This window comes from Salvelinus sp. IW2-2015, linkage group LG15 (assembly GCF_002910315.2).
Source record: "Salvelinus sp. IW2-2015 linkage group LG15, ASM291031v2, whole genome shotgun sequence".
Classification (NCBI taxonomy): domain Eukaryota; kingdom Metazoa; phylum Chordata; class Actinopteri; order Salmoniformes; family Salmonidae; genus Salvelinus; species Salvelinus sp. IW2-2015.
Window position 1 is genome coordinate 56,575,154 of NC_036855.1, and position 19,932 is coordinate 56,595,085.

The window sequence follows — 19,932 nt, forward strand, 5'->3', positions numbered from 1 at the left end:
GGCTGGAGTTGTGCTATCTCATCTAGCCTATCCTGCCATGCCCAGCGGTGTGTGTGGATGTCCAACACTACTGACTAACAGCTGTCTCGGCATTGTCTCTAACAATGGACTTTGAAACGAAGATTTATACCAAAATCGGTGGATATGGACGATATAACAGAATTGTTTCCATATTCAGCTGGTTTCCGAACTTTGCTGTGATTCTGAATCTTTTTTGCGACGTTTTTTACACCCTGATTCCCGGGTCGTACCACTGTAAACCCGACCCGACACTTTTACCTTCGGGTTTTCTTTTCAGTAATTATTCCAGACAAGGGTATCTCAATTTTGCCATACCGTGGGTGAATGGTTCTGGACTGAGTCACTGTGAACTTTATAAGTACACTAGAAACGTCTCCAACTTCATAGACAGCATTCCAAAGGAGATCGTGCCATGCACAAGAGGGTGGGAGTACGACCAAGCTGCGGCGCTTCAGAGCAACTACGTGACAGAGGTAAACAAATATATACTTGGAAACGATGGTTTGTGGTTGTTTTTGGAGAGTTTGTGCTTTTGCCAGATTAGCAATCATTCGTGTGCTAGGGATGTTTTTATGACGACGCATTTTCCTTACCTAATTTGGTTTACAAGTAGTCGCCTTTTCAGGCTAATGTGTAAATATCTTTGCCAAGCCCTGTCGAATGTTATTCATCCATTCAAAGTCGGCTACTCAAAGTACATTTGGGTTTAGAAGAGTTGGTCATCAATAGGCCTACTAGATAACGTCAATAGATGACACGGCATGGCCTGTTAAGGCCTACTCATTGCTCAAGTCTGCTGTTGGTTAACATGCTTTAGAGTTTGTAACTCTAGGATGCATGGTGTTTTGGTTATGTGCTAATTTGATTACCAGATAAAAAAATATCCAATTAGCACTATTTATCAGATCACATTAGTCTGTTTTATATAATTACATTAAGAAACTGCTGTGCAGAGCCATGAAATATGGGGAATGTGTGTTTATGTGATGATAGCAGCACAACAGGAAATGCAGGGACAACAGTGTTCTTCCACCCTGATGGAGTTCCTGGGAAGATATGTCCTCAACAGAGCACATGAGCGGAGTCAGTCTTAGGATGAGCATTCATCTTTCTGTACTGACCATTAGCCATCTCATAAACAAGGAACACTCGAGTTCAACTGAATTTATTTGGCTCTAAGGGAACCCTTTTTCATATTTCTTACTACTAGGTCTATATTCTTACTTCAGACTAGCACAGTCAATGCCTCTCTAACGTTGTCCTGTTTTGCTTCTTGGGAAAAGTTAACTAAATGTTGACTTATTGCACCTGGACAAATCTCACCAACCCATTATAATATCAAAAAAGGGGCAGGCCCATCTCACTGCAAATACTGGAACCAGATCTTGGTAACAAAAGTATCAGCAGCTACTCAAATGTCCAGACACAAGGCAAATACGTGTGTGTGTGTGTGTGTGTGTGTGAGAGACAGCGTGTACGGGCTGTACAGGAATTCAACAAGGCAGACAGTAGCCCTGATGTGGTGTATTTTCCCTCGCATGTTTCCCTGGCGATAGGAAGCAACCAGCCCTGACCCCCCCCCCCCTCCTGGCTTTCCTTCTCCATGATGTCACAGGACATTTGTTCATGTCCCCACAGGGGTATCAACATCATACAGCAGGAATGGAGGTCCTTCTAGCCCTGATTTTTTAAGGGGTAGGATGGAGCAAATGGAATGAAGAGATGGGGGAGGGAGGAAGAAAGAAAGAAAGCATTGGAGTAGGGTGAAGAATGGTGGAAGGCACTGGAAACAGTGCAGTGGCTCTAATGTGATAAACCTATCTGCAGTCACTCTTATTCAATCAGGAGATGATATCTATCACACAGCTGAATTCCTCCTCCTTCGCACATGGATTTCCATTGCCCTCAAGTGTGTGTGTGTGTGTGTGTGTGTGTGTGTGTGTGTGTGTGTGTGTGTGTGTGTGTGTCCCACTGGCTTACAATTCTTACTTGTATAATAATAAGGGATAATGAAGCTACAGTTTCAAACAGTCAGTCTCAAACATTTTCCAAGCATGTTTATTAACAGTCCTTAAAAATAGAGTATGCTCAATTTGCCCCCGGAATTTCTCTACCCTGGAAATGCAATCCTGGACGAAGAAATAGGCCACCCATTATGTCATTATTTCAGTGGCTCCATTGACTTGGCTCTTTTACCTCATTCCTAACTATGTGGCAAAGGGGTCATTCCATGTCATTTCAGAAAGCCATGACATCCGCCATCTCAGATTGTTCTGAAATTGTTTCTGTAGTTAGAAACAGATAAGATTAGATTAGCCTCCCTGAAACATTATTTTGTTAAATAATTTTATCTCTGAGAAATTAAGCTAATTGATTGCAACCAAATAGTTACTATGTGAATCCTATACATTTAAAATGGCCAATTTGGGTCAAATCAATTATATTTCAACAAATAATGTTTCAGGAATGCTAATCTTTTTTTTAAAAAATACTTTTTACCCCTTTTTTCTCCCCAGTTTTGTGATATCCAATTGGTAGTTAGTCTTGTCCCATCGCCGCAACTCCCGTACGGACTCGGGAGAGGCGAAGGTCGAGAGCCATGCGTCCTCAGAAACACGACCCTGCCAAGCCGCACTGCTTCTTGACACTGCTCGCTTAACCCGGAAACCATCTGTACCGATGTGTCGGAGGAAACACCGTACAGCACAAGGAGTCGCTAGAGCATGATGGGACAAGGACATTCCAGCCGGCCAAACCCTCCCCTAACCCGAACGACGCTAAGCCAATTGTGCCTCATGGGTCTCCCGGTTGTGGCCGGCTGCAACACAGCCCGGGATCTAACCCGGATTGTGGCCTCCCACTTAGGAGGCCACTATCTTATATTTTTCTAACTACAGAAAAGGAGGCCACTATCTTATCTTTTTCTAACTACAGAAATGATTTCAGAACAATCTGAGATGGTGGGTGTCAATCCTCTTTATTGTTCTTTTTGAGGTGGAATGACTCACCATCTCGCTCTTTCTCTCTGCTCCACAGTGGAACCTAGTGTGTAGTGACTACTGGAAGATTCCTCTGCAGCACATCTGCTTCATGACAGGGTGGATTGTGGGATATGTCCTCCTGGGCACAGTGTGTGACTGGTAGCTACACCCCCCCCCCCCACCACCACACCTTCTGCATTTTGTGTGTGTGTGCATGATGTTTCTGTTGTATTTTTGTATAATTTTAAACTACAATTGTATTAATTTCACCATACATATTTAATGTTTATGATATTGACGGTATTAGGCTGTTATGACTGTTTAATATGTGTGCATGGGAAGCTATGTATCTCTAACTGTATTATTTTCTCTATGTTCAGGTTGGGTCGTCGACAGGGCTTTCTGCTGTCTGTGTCTCTGTCCGGTCTGTTAGGAGTAACTGTGTGTCTGTCCAACAGCCCTGTAGTGTTTCTGCTGCTACGCCTGTCTCAGGGCGCCATGTTGGCTGGGGTCTTCCTCTCCTCTTACCTCGCCAGTAAGTACACTTGACTTACCCTACTAATACCGCTCACTCCTGAGTACACACTTAATGGGGCAGTTTAAGTTAAATAAAAATATCGGACCAGACACGCATCATGACAAAAGACAACACTACATAAAGAGAGACCTAAGACAACACAGCATGGTAGCAGCACAACATGGTAGCATCACAAAACAGGGTACAAACATTATTGGGCACAGACAACAGCACAAAGGGCAAGAAGGTAGAGACAACAATGCATCGCGCAAAGCAGCAACTGTCCTTGATGGCAGGGGCAGCTGTACAGATAAGTCATCCAAAGGGCTTTGACTTCTCAAACACAGAAGAAAGCTAACACTATATGATGCCCCGTCTCCTTATTAATTCATCCACTTACGTAGATAACTAGCAAGTGTACATTTAAGGGTTGCGTTAATGCAAAATGCAAGTGTTTTTCACCCAGAAAATAAATCTAAAACTCATAAGAAATGTCTTGCTGCGTTTTGTAAACGCAGATCTAAAATGCTTCTTATTGTAATTTCTGATCTGTATCAGACACGTTTTGTGCTTCAGTTGCACTTTTCCACTCTGGGAATTCACCAACAGGCATTCTATCAGCAGACAGCGCTCTGACTGATGTGGAGCTACTGTTCTCCATCATTCTATCAGCAGACAGCGCTCTGACTGATGTGGAGCTACTGTTCTCCTGTACTTTTCTCGGTGTAGTCGTTTACTTTTCTCTGGTAAAATGCAAGATTAACTTCAAGCAAAACATTAAGAAAAATAGCTGGCTACATTCTTTCTATGATTAACATTGGAAATAGGATGGCCAGGCATCGTTTTTGCAATAAAAACCTTGCTTTTTCATTCTAAGCTCATTCACTTGTGTGGCTGCCAGCCAAGCAGCGTTGCGCACTTTCTGAATGTGTTGCACAAATGTATTTTCTGTGAAGGAAAACAGTAGTGGTTTAGTTAGTAGTTGCACGGCCCTGATCACTCTATTGAAGCAAAAAAACTGTTGACTTTAAATATGAAACCCGACACCTGTCAATACACAGCTAAACTCAACTGCTCCTGCTTTTTCCCGCTGTGCTATTTGCAAACAAACGCTTGACTGGCTCAACTGTTCTGGGGAACTGCGGTAAGCTTCATTATGTGAAAGGTGAAATGAAGAACGTGGTCTGCTGTATTTCGTAAAGAATTGCAAAAGTTGACTGCAGGTATTTACTTAAAAAGCTACAAATGTCAATTTATTGAAAACTTCAGTATTAAAAAAGCCTCCTGTGGCTATTTCTAAATACCCCGGTATACGGTATACCGCCCAAGCCTAGGGCAGTAACTGGTATTGTTCTTACGTCAGCTCAGTGTATATCTTTGAAATGTAATCACATTTCCTCTTCAAAATGTAATATAATTTGTGAAATGGTCATGTGGATCATATTGTAGATTTCTGTATTCTGGACAGTTCAGTTGGGAGTTCTACATCCGACTTTGTTTAGCTGAATTAAAGTAGTCAGCAAAATGTATTTAATAGCAGTTTTTATTATTTCTCACGCAGAAATGTGTCAGTGGCTAACATCTTTTGGATAAATATAGACCAAACCCAGATATCAAAAGCTCCCTCACAAAGTGCTTTCCTTAGATCATTGTCCCTACACAACGCTATGGGAAGCCAGGATGAAATCATTCTCACAATTTCACTAATATCATCAAAATCAATAAATCCTTGCACATTTTTGGGTTCATTCAGTAGTGTTTACTAGATTAAGTAGAATCATGTTGAAAAATTATGTTAAGTACCATATAAACTCAGCAAAAAAAGAAACGTCCCTTTTTCAGGACCCTGTCTTTCAAAAGTAATTCGTAAAAATCCAAATAACTTCACAGATCTTCATTGTAAAGGGTTTAAACACTGTTTCCCATTCTTGTTCAATGAACCGTAAACAATAAATGAACATGCACCTGTGGAACGGTCGTTAAGACACTAACAGCTTACAGGCGGTAGGTAATTAAGGTCACAGTTATGAAAACTTAGGACACTAAAGAGGCCTTTCTACCAACTCTGAAAAACACCAAAAGAAAGATGCCCAGGGTCCCTGCTCATCTGCGTGAACGTGCCTTAGGCATGCTGCAAGGAGGCATGAGTACTGCAGATGTGGCCAGGGCAATAAAATGCAATGTCCATACTGTGCGACGCCTAAGACAGCGCTACAGGTAGACAGGACGGACAGCTGATCGTCCTCGTAGTGGCAGACCACGTGTAACAACACCTGCACAGGATTGGTACATCTGAACACCACACCTGCGGGACTAGCCACATTCTCTGCTGCCAATGACTGGAACGAACTGCAAAAATCACTGACGCTGGAGACTCATATCTCCCTCACTAACTTTAAGCACCAGCTGTCAGAGCAGCTCACAGATCACTGCACCTGTACATAGCCCATCTGTAAACAGCCCATTCAACTACCCCATCCCTATACTGTATTTATTTATTTATCTTGCTCCTTTGCACTCCAGTATCTCTACTTGCACATTCATCTTCTGCACATCTACCATTCCAGTGTTTAATTGCTATGTTGTAATTACTTCATCACCATGGCCTATTTATTCCCTTCCTCCCTTATCTTATTTCATTTGCACTCATTGTATATGGACTTTTATTTTTCTACTGTATTATTGACGATGTTTGTTTATTACATGTGTAACTCTGTGTTGTAAGTGTCGAACTGCTGTGCCTTATCTTGGCCAGGTCGCAGTTGTAAATGAGAACTTGTTTTCAACTAGCCTACCTGGTTAAATAAAGGTGAAATAAATTTTAAAAAGTACAATATATATTCTTGAAGGTAACAGATGGCAACAACTACCCGAGTTACACCAGGAACGCACAATCCCTCCATCAGTGATCAGACTGTCCGCAATAGGCTGAGAGAGGCTAGACTGAAGGCTTGTAGGCCTGTTGTAAGGCAGGTCCTCACCAGACATCACCGACAACAACGTCGCCTATGGGCACAAACCCACCGTCGCTGGACCAGACAGGACTGGCAAAAAGTGCTCTTCACTGACGAGTCGCAGTTTTGTCTCACCAGGGGTGATGGTCGGATTCACGTTTACCGTCTAAGGAATGAGCGTTACACTGAGGCCTGTACTCTGGAGCGGGATCGGTTTGGAGGTGGATCCGTCATGGTCTGGGGTGTGTCACAGCATCATCGGATAGAGTTTGTTGTCATTGCAGGCAATCTCAACGCTGTGCATTACAGGGAAGACATCCTCCTCCCTCATGTGGTACCCTTCCTGCAGGCACATCCTGACATAACCCTCCAGCATGACAATGCCACCAGCCATACTGCTCATTCTGTGTGTGATTTCCCGCAAGACAGGAATGTCAGTGTTCTGCCATGGCAAGCGAGGAGCCCGGATCTCAATCCCATTGAGCACCCTGGGACCTGTTGGATCGGAGGGTGAGGGTGCTAGGGCCATTCCCCCCAGAAATGTCCGGGAACTTGCAGGTACCTTGGTGGAAGAGTGGGGTAATATCTCACAGCAAGAACTGGCAAATCAGTCCATGAGGAGGAGATGCACTGCAGTACTTAATACAGCTGGTGGCCACACCAGATGCTGACTGTTACTTTTGATTTTGACCCCCAATTCGCTGCCACTACATGTCATTTTCACTCTTCTAAAGTACGGCAAAGATACTGGTAATTCACCAAAGTTACGGGAATCTTCAGTCATTTTGGTAATCTATCGTAACTCTGGTAATTTATACTTGGATAACTGTATTCATATATAGTTTTAATTTATTATGTGTCAATATTGTCCATATGGTTAAAGAGAAAATTGTCTAAGGAAAAGGTATCTAATCAACAATGGCATTATTTTAAATGAACTCTGCAACTCTTCCAACTATTGACTTTTTTTCACAACTGTCACCAGTTTCACGTCAATACATTGAGAACAAATACATATTGACGTTGTAAAAACAAAAAGGCTGTGTGGCATTCCCCCATACTTCCCATAGCAACCTGGTCTTATAGACTCGACATAACATAGTATAAGTAAATCCGAGACACTCAAATGAGAATGATATGTTATATTTGGTATGGTTACATAAGACAGAAGGTTACTTAAGGCAAACGAAAGCAGGGTGGATGGGTGGGCGTATAACGCGAACATCTAGCAACCCAAAGATTGTGTGTTTTGAATCTCATCACTGACAACTTTTGATTTTAACATTTTCTACTACCTTCTACTTTGCAACTTAGCATGTTAGCTAACCATTCCCCTAACCTTAACCTAACTCCTAACCCAGCTAAAGTTAGCCACCTAGCTAAGATTAGCTACAACAAATTGGAATTCGTAACATATAAGTTTTGTAAATTCGTAACATATTGTACGAATTGCAATTCATAACATATCGTACGAAATGGATGATGGATAGCCACAAATGAATACATACCATACGAAACGTAACATATCATACTATTTGGAATGTCCCGGATTTATGTTTATGTTACTTCCAGGTTGACCATAGCCCTCTATTGCTGCTATGGGGGTTAGAAAGTCCTTACCTTATGCCCCATGATCCCACACCAACCCCTCGCTTCTGGATTTCTCACTTGGGGGTTTTCCTCTGTTGCCAATAAACATAAAGGATAACTGGAGGGAAAAGTGATTGGGGGATGTTAAAGGGATAGGGAAGGGTGATAGGTTAGGGGTTGACTGTGTCAGGGTTGTGGTCGGATACCTGGGTCACCGGGTGCCATCTTGTTGCACTGCTGTCTTATTAGGGTTCAAAGTGCACTGGTTGGAACACACAGCCTTGAGCCAAGCTGAGCATTACTTATTCACTGACTCTCTCCCCCCCCCCCCTCTCTCTCAGAGATGGCTTGAGTGTGAGGTAACTCAAGGCTCTCTGGGCTAGGATATTTAGGCCACCCCTAGACCAAGAGTTGTCCCCTCCCCAATGTTGTTCCATTGTTAGGAGGTTTGGGGTTTTCTTGCTGTAACCTTCCTGTGATTGTGAGGTGATTGTGTGAACTGGTGTGTTTGTATGTGGACAATTCTTTTCTGAGTGAAAGCGGTCAAGGAGTGCTCAATGTGTTTTTAAGACCATTCTGTGTGTGGGAGTAATGGTGCTAGATACAGCCTGAGAGGGAGGCCCACCGCAGTCTGTCTTTAACACACCCACACACACATTTGCTCTTCTTACATTCCTCTCAGGTCACTGGTAAATGTTGGTTTTAGGTTGTATTCTGGAGGACTGCCTCTCAGTGATCTACTGCCAGAGAGTTCTTCAAAGGGGTGTGGGGGAACAATAGCAGGACAGAACATAGTGGAAGAAAATTAGTATTTTTTTCTCTGTGAGGGGTTATGAAGGAGGAGAACTAGGGCATTGGAGTTTAGGTCAAAGTAGAGAGGAATTTCACACCACACAAATGGTCAGAAATAGTCTTATGGTCAGTCAGGCTACTAGTTGCATTTTCCTTCTCTCTTTCCTCTATCTCCTTTCTTCATCCTCTCTTCATCTCCCTTTGTGTGTTCTCCAGGACTGGAGCTGTGTGACCCTCCCCATCGTCTCATGGTTGAAATGGTCAGTGGTTTCTTTGCCGTCGTGGCAGAGCTCTTGTTGCCAGGGCTGGCGGTACTGTGTCGTGATTGGCCAGTTCTTCAAGCGGTGGCTACCTTGCCACTGCTCCTGCTGCTCTCCTATTGGTGGTGAGTCTGTCATAAACATTCTTTTGTGGATACACAGTAGAGTTTATGTCGTGGGACATAAAGTATAGAGGCATGGATAGAGAAAGAGGGATGTGTGTTATAATTAATTATTTATATATTTTTGTGAAAGGACAGCGTAGAGAAAGTGTCATGGATGGAGAAAGAGAGAGGTGTGTTTTCTATTCCTGTTTTCTGGTATCCACCTCAGCTGTCCATCAGTGTTTCCCGAGTCTCCACGCTGGCTTCTGGCCACAGGTCAGATTCATCAGGCTAAGAGGTGTCTCCAGAGCTTCTCCATCAGGAACAGAGTGTGTCTCAGTGAGGACATCTACCCTGCTGAGAACCTGCTCTCAGGTATCATCATCCCCCACCCTATCCTGGCCCTTTTAGCTAGTCTGTCAATTAATAATGTCTGCTGCCTGGGGTAGTGTAATCGGTTGCGGCGAAATCCTGCACGGAGCCTTTACCGTGCTCTGCCACTTTAAGAGCGCATCAGCAGTCAGGAAGGAGGAAATTAAGATGACTCTTCCGGCTCTGTGTGAGAACTCTCGGTTGCCGCGGCAGTTTTGACCGTGTGTTACTCTTTGCAGAAGTCTTGTTTATTTTCAGCGTGCTTAGTTTGTAAAGTTTCTAAGTCGATCGCTGGTGTTACCGCTCTATGTCGTGTTTGGGATCTGTTGGGACCGCTCTTGTCATTAATCGCATGGATTTATTATTTGGGATTATTGATTGAACTAGTGATTTATTTTGGTTCTTATGGTTTTCTGGCCTGAGAGATTTAGGATATGTTTATGCCTTTTTTGTTTTTGCACCCACAGAATTTCCATGTACACATATATATGTGTGTGTCTACATATATATATATNCGAGACAATTATTATAATTATATATTTTTTCCTTTTACAATTGTAGTTTAAAAAAAAAAATCTCCAATTGGTAGTTAGTCTTGTCCCATCGCTGCAACTCCCGTACGGACTCGGGAGAGGCAAAAGTCGAGAGCCGTGTGTCCTCCGAAACACGACCCAGCCAAGCAGCACTGCTTCTTGACACAATGCCGACTTAACGCGGAAGCCAGCCACACCAATGTGTCGGAGGAAACACCGTACACCTGGCGACCGTGTTAGCGTGCATGCGCCCGGCCCGCCACAGGAGTCGCTAGAGCGGAAATCTTGGCCTGCCAAAACCTCTCCTAACCTGGACGGCGCTGGGCCAATTGTGCGCCGCCTCATGGGTCTCCCAGTCACGGCCAGCTGTAACACAGCCTGGGATCAAACCTGGGTGTGTAATGACGCATCAAGCACTGCGATGTAGTCCCTTAGACCGCTGCACAACTATGGAGGCCCCTGCACAACTATGGAGGCCCCTGCAAATTGACTTAAACAAACAATTGGTCCTTCAAAAAATGCGTCCCTCTGTTGAATTTCAAAATCCCGATGTGGCCCTCCAGCCAAGAAGTTTGCCCACCCCTGGTATAGTGTATATTGTTTATGTCATGGGACAGAACATATAAAGGCATGGATAGAGAAAGGGGGATGTGTGTTATAATTATTATGTATTTTTGTGTAAAGTCATGGATGGAGAAAGAGAGAGGTGTGTTTTTATATTCCAGTTTTCTCGTATCCCCCTCAGTTGTCCATCAGTGTTTCCCGAGTCTCCCCGCTGGCTTCTGYCCACAGGTCAGATCCACCAGGCTAAGAGGTGTCTCCAGAGCTTCTCCACCAGGAACAGAGTGTATCACAGTGAGGATATCTACGCTGCAGAGAACCTGCTCTCAGGTATCATCATCCCTCACCCTATCCTGGCCCTTTTAGCGGGTCTGTGTCAATGAATAATGTCTGCTGCCTTTGGTAGTGCAATCGGTTGCGGCGAAATCCTGCACGGAGCCTTTACCGTGTGCTGCCACTTTAAGAGCGCATCAGCAGTCAGGAAGGAGGCAATGAAAATGACTCTTCCGCTCTGTGAGAGCTGTCGGTTGGCGCGGTGGTTTTGACTGTGTGTATCTCTTTGCAGAAGTTTTGTTTCTTTTCAGCGTGCTTAGTTTGTAAAGTGTTTAAATCGATCGCCGGTGTTACCGCACAATGTCGTGTTTTGAATCTGTTGGGACCGCTCTTGTCATTGATCGCATGGATTAGTAGCAACATTGTTGCGAAGCGTTGACAAAAACCAACAGGTGTATCCAGGGGCGAAAATCTGAGATCAACCTTGGAGGGGACAATTACATTAAATTTTCTCAAGAGCAATTCCTGAGGGGGACACCAAAAGTAGTGCTGTAACACATAGCATACGTTGTTATATGTTAAATGTATATTGAGGAACCATAATTCCTACAACTGGATAATTGATAGGTACAGTAGTTAACTGAAGGGTTTTCCCAACTTGTTCAAATGTTTAAATCATTATAATTCTACTACTAATAATAGTTATAGCAGTGCTCCTTACCAGTCCAGTATGTATGCAGGTATTCGTACTTACAACCAGCAATATCAAGAAAGGTCAGTAGGTGACAATGTACTGAAAAAGAGGTAACACTGTATGGGTGTAGTTTTTCATAAATACAATGAACAATGGTGTGATCTCATCTAAAAGAATCTCCATTGAGAACCATCACAAAGTTGGTCTCCGTATTGAATTGAACCTTTTAATTTGACTTTTTCTGATACATTTATATAGTCATTAAATATGTGCACCTGGCTGAGTCTACATAATCTTGCAAAGAACAAAAGCTTAAAATAAGTACAGTTCTAAAAGCAAATAACTACTTCAATGAAAACCACAAAAATAAAACAAAATATCCTTCAGTCAGTGTCTCAACTCTTCAAAGCAAGCTATGGACAAGTATGTCGCACAAAGTATTGCAATTTTAAATAAAATAACATGAAAAATCATTTGTAAGTGTACTGAAAACTACTAAACAAAAGAACAACTATCAATTACACCATGGGTTCTCAACAGGGGTCCATGGACTAATTGCAAGGGGTCCGTGAAATAAAAAGTGTAATGAATGTAGTCAGTACCACAAGGTTTCCAGTAAGTTACATATAATAGAGAGGGGTGGAGGTCCCTGAGGACCGCTCAAAACCTTGCTGCCTTGCCTCAAAATATGCAGGGTTCCAGTACCCCAAAAAGGTTGAGAACCACTGCTATACACACTACTGAACAAAAGAACGAGCATATGTTTGCGGGTTTCCTCAACAACACATCAGTTGGCACTTTCGCAATGCCCTCAACCTGTTGTCTCCGACACCCTGTATAGCCCAATAAACTCCTTGAGAGGGACATGGTCAACATAAAGCAGACAGACATTCTCCTGTTCAGCACCAGGAGACATCTTGAGTACCATCAACAATTAATGAAAATTGTAACAATCGGAAGAGAACCTAATCTCAGCTGCAATGCCTCGAATGACTATTGGCCATGATGTTTCATAATTTCATTCTGTGCTTTGGGGCCTGTGTCATTGTGGTACGGCTCTGTTAACCACTTCAGTAAAATGGGATCATCCTCTTTGCTTCAAATCTGGTATAAATTCCCACTGTCATCCGTGTGGCCTCTAAAGGCTTGTCCCTGTCTTACTACATGCCGACCGAACTAACAATTTTCATCAAGCAATGCCTTGCGTCATCCTGCTGTTACCCCACGCGCGTGGACATAACTGGACACTGATTGGATTTAGCTGGTGTGCTGTTACAATTAACAAAGTGGCGGTGGTTTTGGCAATTTTGATGTGCTGTGAATTTTTCAATGGCTTTTCCTCAGTTCCTAAATCCCTGCACTAATGAAGGCAGCATCAGCTCTTTGGCCAAAAGATGGCTGGCTTGAAACCCTTGGCTCCAGTGAAAACCAACACTACCCTTTTATTGGATTATAATGTAGCCAGGGGAATCGCGAAACCATCTCTTTGAAACGTCACACTCTGTTGGCAAGAGTTTGCGGTTCTATAAATTTGTGGGTGTGGCTGATATGGTTTTGTGCATCACTGTGGTAACTGGACAATGCTGTGCCACTGTCCCTATACTGGTGCTGCTGGCAACAAGGGTACACTTTGACACTTGGTCCTGCCGTGGCTGTGACACTGTCCTCTGAAGTCTCTCTCCCTGGCTCTTTCCCTTTCACCACCCTAACTGACTCAGTCTGTCTCCTAGAAAATAAATAAGGTGTTTGCCGTACTCCTAACTACCGGTACCCAAAACTACACATTAATCACAACAGCAATACCATTGCCGTAAACAAATCTTAGTTTAGTCACCAGTTTAAGTTGAGAGTGGGGGTATCCATGGCATTTTCCAATTATGTCCCTATTTTACAAGTCAAAAAATTGAGAACCTTTCATAATGTTGCCAAACAAAGACTCAACAAATTTACCTGAGACAATCTGCCAATCTGCACAATCTGTCCCTGCATATCTGTCCCCAGCTCTTGCTGTCTGTGTGCCATCTGTTGCTCTGCTCTGCCTAATGACATCATTGTGAAACATTTCCATTAGATTTCACTTCTTTCTTATGAACATTTTATCAACTAGTCTTTGAGTATTAGGATACTAGAGTTCTTTACTATGCGTTTTGGTGTACTGACAAATACTTTGATGTCCGTCTTCTTACTTTTTTTCTGCCATTTTTCTACCTGGCTGGCTGGCCTAGCTGCACACCCACATTATACACACACATGCTGCAACCTTTTGTAATTTAAATAGTTTGTTTCATATTGGCTGCTTCCAACAATAGCTGAATTTGTAAAGCTAGCGAGCACCAATTCCTGTTCTGTGTGTTTGCTATAATCTTTGCTACCTGGTTAAATAAAGGTGAAATAAAATAAAATAAAAAAGTTCACTAGCGACAATTTATCTTTTGCAACGAGACCATTATATATTATTTAAGACAATGGTAGAAGAGAGTGTAGTTCTGTTCTGTTCAGTTTGGACTTCAGTTTATCGCTAACCTTATCACAGGGACGTCGAAGCACTACAGCTGCATGCTGATCTTGGAATAAACTGATGATAGCAAAGATTCCATCTTTACGAGCCACAATAAATGGAATAGGTACTAGCTAGCTTGATAGTTAATGTTTGCTTTAGTTTGCGCGCTAAGCTCTGCAAATTCAGCTAGTGTGTGAACCCTGCAACATAAAAATAATAAATAAACATTGCTATGGACTCGCTATGGATTGACTGGATTAACCTCACGTCAGTTACGTACATGTCCCTTTCGGACAGTAGATACGAACCCTTTATTACCTTGCCAGCTAAAGAACTGGCAGTGGATCAAACCATTGTGAGGCAAAGGGCGGGGGGGGTCGCAATCTTTTGAAACTTAAAAACGCGCTATTAAGTGTCTATAATCAGCACAAGTGCTTTCATTGCGTATTATTAATATTATTGTTCATAGTATGTTTACATTAGTTATGTTTACAGTGATATATTGGGGGGGACAAATCATATTTTTCCCAAGATGGGGGGGTCGTGTCCCCCCCGTCCCCCCTGGGATTTCCGCCTATGGGTGTATCAGACTGGCAGACGAGTGCAACTGAAAGCCTGGAGTTTATAGCAAGACATAGCCCTCTCTCGCTCCAGTGCTTCACACTGGAGCTGATTTACTTTTGTTGTTGCGCTGCACGCCATAGTATGTCCAGTACTGCTGGCCTATTGCTTTCAGGACATATTTTTGACAGTGGTGTTCAACAGAGTGTGCATTTGAGATTGTTTATGATATGGGATTATTGATTGAACTAGATTTATTTTGGTTCATATGGTTTTCTGTCCTTAGGTACTTTTTTAAGCCCTTTTTTTGTTTTGTCTACTCCCACACAATTTCATACACCCGTTCACTCTTCGTTCTGGGAACTAATACAGAGTATTGCAAATAATTTGTTGATGACTGAGTTCTCTATTGTCGGTTACCTATGAGTCGCTCTAATCCTTATTATTGTGTGAGGTATTATTGGTTGGGTTCTGTCGTAACCCAACCAGTGGAGAGAAAGGATACCCGGCAAACAGGCTACACTCTAGGCAGCCTCTTCTGCCTGTGTGTGTATATAGTAGTTGTACTCTCTCTATCCTACTCTCTGCCTTTCAGCAGGGTTAATACCTGCCTGGCACCCAAACAAAAAATCTTTATCTTTACCTCTAACAATACAGCTACAAGGTTAACTAATGGTTTGGGTAATACATCCAAACGCCCGGGTTTCCCCATATGTTACGTTATTGGTTTTCACTCATTCACAATCAGCACAGCAACACCGAACAGACAACCCATCCAGTCCACTCACAGCATTCCCTCATATCCAATATTAGTGAACTTTGTTTGATGTACACGTGGCATTGGACGTTTCTGAGATGGTTCAGAAGTGTGCCTGGTTACCTGTGCCAGCTCTCTCTCACAGCCCCACCTTTCACAGGCAGCCAGTCACTTAATGAGTGAGAGCATCCAACACCTTGTGCTCTCTGTGGTAGTCACGATAAGAGCTCTTTGTTTGTTGGACATTTCAATACGACCGTAGTGTACTAAATCGCCAACTGGAATGACCTTAGTCAAAAATAAAGAACCATGACATTTTATATTTTGGTAATTTATCAGATGCTCTTATCCAGAGTGACTTACAGGAGCAGTCAGGGTTAAGTGCCTTGCTCAAGGGCACATCAGCAGATTTTTCACCTAGTACGATTGAATGGTTCCATTTAGTGTGATTTAATAGTAGGCACTGGTTCTGAGGAGAGGAATTTCCTATAGAATGTGGGTTATATGTTTGTACCAAGTGAACAGCGTTTGGGTCAAGTGCCCTTTGGCTTTGGTATTGGCAGTGTGAATGCAGGCTCATATCTCTCCTTCTCTCCCTCCCTCTCCTTTTCTTCTCTGTAGAGATAGATGCGAAGTATCCAGATTATACCCAGCCTTGCTACCACTCAGTCCTGGAGTTGCATTCCACCCGAGTGATCTGGAGGAACTGCCTCATCCTTAGCTTTACTATGTGAGTTAGGATCTAACACAGCTTGTATGACCTTCTATATGACTCCCTCCACTGAACAATGCAGCCACGAGGAATGGTAATGTTACCATCTGCCGCAGCTGCTTTTAACAGTACTGTTTGGACAGAGTAAGTTTCATGTTTTGGGCCAAGGACCTAACCTTTCCTAACTCCTCCTCCAGGTTCATAGGCACAGGCATCCAGTACTGTTTCATCAGGAACCTCCACAGCTACTCCCACAACTTCTACTTTAGTTACTTCCTGCGTGTGCTGACTGGKGCTCTGGGATGTATCTTCCTCTGCCTGTCCGTCAACCGCTTTGGTCGCCGTGGTATCCTGCTTCTGTCTGCCATTATCACCGGCCTGTCCTCGCTGCTGCTGCTGGCCCTCACACAGTGTAGGTTTAACCTGCTTTTATATCTGTGCTATGATGATGAGACTATGTTGCTATACTATTTCTATACACACATTTAAGTGTCTCATACGGTCTTCTCTCCCCTGTACATGGTTCATTAGTAACTCTCCTCATACAGTAGCCAGAGGTTTGCCATGATGACCTCATTCACAATGATGTCACTGTTATGATTCCGATTGGCCATTAGATTTATTCAGGTGATTTCAGGTCCATTTTATTTTTTAAAGTGCCTGTTTCCTAGTTTGCTTAGTTTTTATTGAGTCGACGTGTTCTTAGATCTGCGTGGAGTGCTGGTGTTGGTGCTGTCTGTGTTGGGGCTCCTCTTCTCCCAGGCCCTGGCCATGCTCAGTGTATTCTTCGCCAGTGAGGTCATGCCCACCGTAGTCCGGTAAGTATTATCTGTCTACTGTCCTGAACACACTAAACTGTCATTAGTTTGTCTGTGGGTGGGGTGTTTGTTTTTCAATGTATGTGGACACCTGTCTGTCTGAGGGAGGCATTTGAAATGTGGGTTGTGTGTCCGGACCAAATGCTGGGTCAGGTGCCCTTGACAATGTCAGAGTGATCTCTATATATCTCCTGACCCTCTCTCTCCCTCTGTCTCAGTGGTGGTTGTCTGGGGCTGGTGCTAGCGTCTGGCTGTATGGGGATGGCTGCCTCCTCTATGATGGAGCTCCAGAACAACAGGGGTTACTTCCTCCACCACGTCATCTTCGCCTCCTTCGCCGTCCTCTCGGTGCTGTCCATCATGCTGCTGCCGGAGAGCAAGCGCAAGCCGCTACCCGACTCCCTGAAGGACGGAGAGAGCCAGCGACGGCCCCCTCTCTTCCTGTCCCGTGAAGACAACCTGCCCCTGCTCTATACCCGGCGTGGAGCCTCCGAGTACAACCCTGTTAACTACTCCCGCCTGGTCTCCGCCACCAGGAAGATGCTCATCAAAGACAATTTACCCTATAAGATCGTTGTTCCCTCCCAGTCCCCACTGCTGCCTTCCAACAGTGAGGTGCACTGCATACTGGAGGAAGAGGCACTAAGAGAGGACTTATCTTAGCAGCCTCTAACTACCATCATCCATCCTCCTCTCCCACAGAGAAACCTCACCTCAAACCCACTGGATATCTCTCCCTGGTATCATCCTGGGCTAGCTGGCTGGTTCCCTTTCACCAGACTGAGACAGTGTGATCCAGACTCGTATCGCTCTGAACGACGGGTCTTCTTGGATATTCTGAAGGGGAGGAGAGTAGGAGATGTGTGTATTTACTGTGTCAGTCTTTTTTGTTGTTGTGCCAAGTGTTTCAAATAATACCAAAAAACGATCTGTGGTTGTGCGCTTGCACAGACTCTGCTGAAAGACTGTGTGCTAGTCCTTTGTTTTTGTACTGATTGAGATCTGCTGTTTCTAAGACTGTGTTAACGCCCTCTCTTCTCCAGGTTGTGCAGCATGGAGCTATGGCTTTATTAACCACTGAGGCTAAATGCTCACTTGAGAATCGTTGCTTGTCCACTTAACTGGTGACTCGTGCTTTTCATTACTGCTGTATTGTGCCTGTGACTGCAACGAGAGAGAGCAGGGTCCTGACTGTTACTTAATCTGATTCATTGGTGACTCAACGAGGGGAACTCACAGATGGAAGTCAGTTTGGCTCAAACTGCAATGTATTGTAGCCAATTGTTTGATTTTTTGGGGGGGAACTTAATGAAGTATCAGTCACTGATAATATGAACTAAGCAATGAAAGGTCATTTCATCCTGTCCACTTGTTGGACATGTTTTAAGAACATGAGATGTTGTCTCGTGATGATTTGCACCAGGAACAAAGTTGTTAAAATTATTGAAATGTGATCAGGTCATGACCTCTACTCTGAGTCATTATAACCTTTCAAATGGGACTTTACCTCATTGTGCTTAGTTGTATCACGTCCATCTCTCTGCCTTAAACTGTGAACTTTCCTGTTCAAAGAAGGCAGTTGCTAGGACATGATACTTAACGTTCTATAATTAATTTAATTAAATACATTTTTATCAACTATTAAACCACATTTCACTGCTCTTTTTGGTATTTGACTGTAGTTTGAGGTTTGTGTTGCCCTTCTTGGCCTGGCTGTGGAACTGTTTTACATTATTGTTGGATAGGATGTTCACACTCTTAACTCATTCGCTCTTCCTTTTTCATCCCCCTATCTTTTGCTTGCATGGGAACATAGCCCCTTGTACAGTAAGTTTATTAGGAAAAAATATAAATGCAGCTGCTCAACTTTTCCCCACAGCGGACAATGTTGTCCTTCTAAAAAAATACTTATATTAAATTATATTATTTTCAGCTATGAATAAGTTGTCTGACTCTCGAAAGTTCAAATTGAGTTATTTGGAAGCTGTTGATTTACTGTTTGCCCCTCTTCACATGTCTCATAGAAAAATTAATAGAATAATTATGTCCTCAAGCATCAAGTAAAGAGATGCACAACTTCCTTTCAGATTATGGAAAACGAACAGACCCGGCCAGGACATTTTCAACAATGCTATTCCGCTTTCGACATCAATGGGGTCTTAACGAGGTCACTGGGCGTTGAACTAAGGTTGCTGTAGTATTTTTCTGAAGCTGATCCACTTATATTTTTAACTTTTATTCGCTTGCTCGCCTCACTTTTCAAAAATGAAATCCGTTCAACAGTAAGTTTGAATGGCTGAAACTGAAAATGTTTTGAGTTCCGCCCTGTTTCATATGTCTGATACAATGCTTACCACAAGATGGCGCTGTTCTCTTGTAAATGTATTGAATGTACAAAATCCACCATTTGTCTTTCAACTTTGTGTTATGTGTTATCAACAAAGTCAGATTTTTATATTTTGAAGAATTGGAATTGTATTTCAGTGTAAATAAAATAAGAGGACTTCGAGTTAGTCCAAACACACCATTGCCAAGTTCACGATGTCTGTTTGTACAGCGTTCTCAAAATGATTGAGCCAGATGGGATAATAGACACTGTTTTGTTGAATGAAACACCGTTCTAACCTGCCCTTGAGTTTGTTTTGTATATGCCGAAATGAAGTAAATTGTGCTCAATGAACAGTGTTCCGTGACTCTAGGGCTCTATAAGAACAGGGAAAGGAAGAATGAAGTACAGCAGTTGTCTCAGTCCGGGCCTGAGAAAATCACATCTGGAACAGCCTGTCAATCATTTGGGACGCTCACTGTTGTCTCTCAACCATAAACTCCCCTCTGAAAGCTGTTCAGTCAGTTTAGTATTTCATTTGTCACATGGCTCATGGTACAACACTAAATTAGAAAAGGCAGTAATGCAGTGGAAGGTGTTAGACAG

At 43.2% G+C, this 19,932-nt stretch overlaps 1 protein-coding gene across 2 annotated transcripts; it reads left to right on the plus strand.

Moving 5' to 3' along the window:
- The first annotated feature begins 35 nt into the window (after positions 1–35).
- LOC111973776 (putative solute carrier family 22 member 31) lies at positions 36–19,529 on the plus strand. Of its 2 annotated transcripts, none has more exons than XM_024001183.1 (9): positions 36–494; positions 3,058–3,161; positions 3,383–3,537; positions 9,072–9,240; positions 10,870–11,015; positions 16,092–16,200; positions 16,380–16,594; positions 16,889–17,000; positions 17,219–19,529. In XM_024001183.1, the coding sequence occupies exons 1-9, from the start codon at positions 105–107 to the stop codon at positions 17,661–17,663; spliced, it is 1,845 nt and encodes a 614-aa protein (XP_023856951.1). In that variant the 5' UTR covers positions 36–104; the 3' UTR covers positions 17,664–19,529. The 2 variants fall into 2 exon arrangements, with proteins under 2 accessions (XP_023856951.1, XP_023856953.1); XM_024001185.1 differs by having other exon boundaries at positions 3,461–3,537.
- Positions 19,530–19,932: the final 403 nt, after the last annotated feature.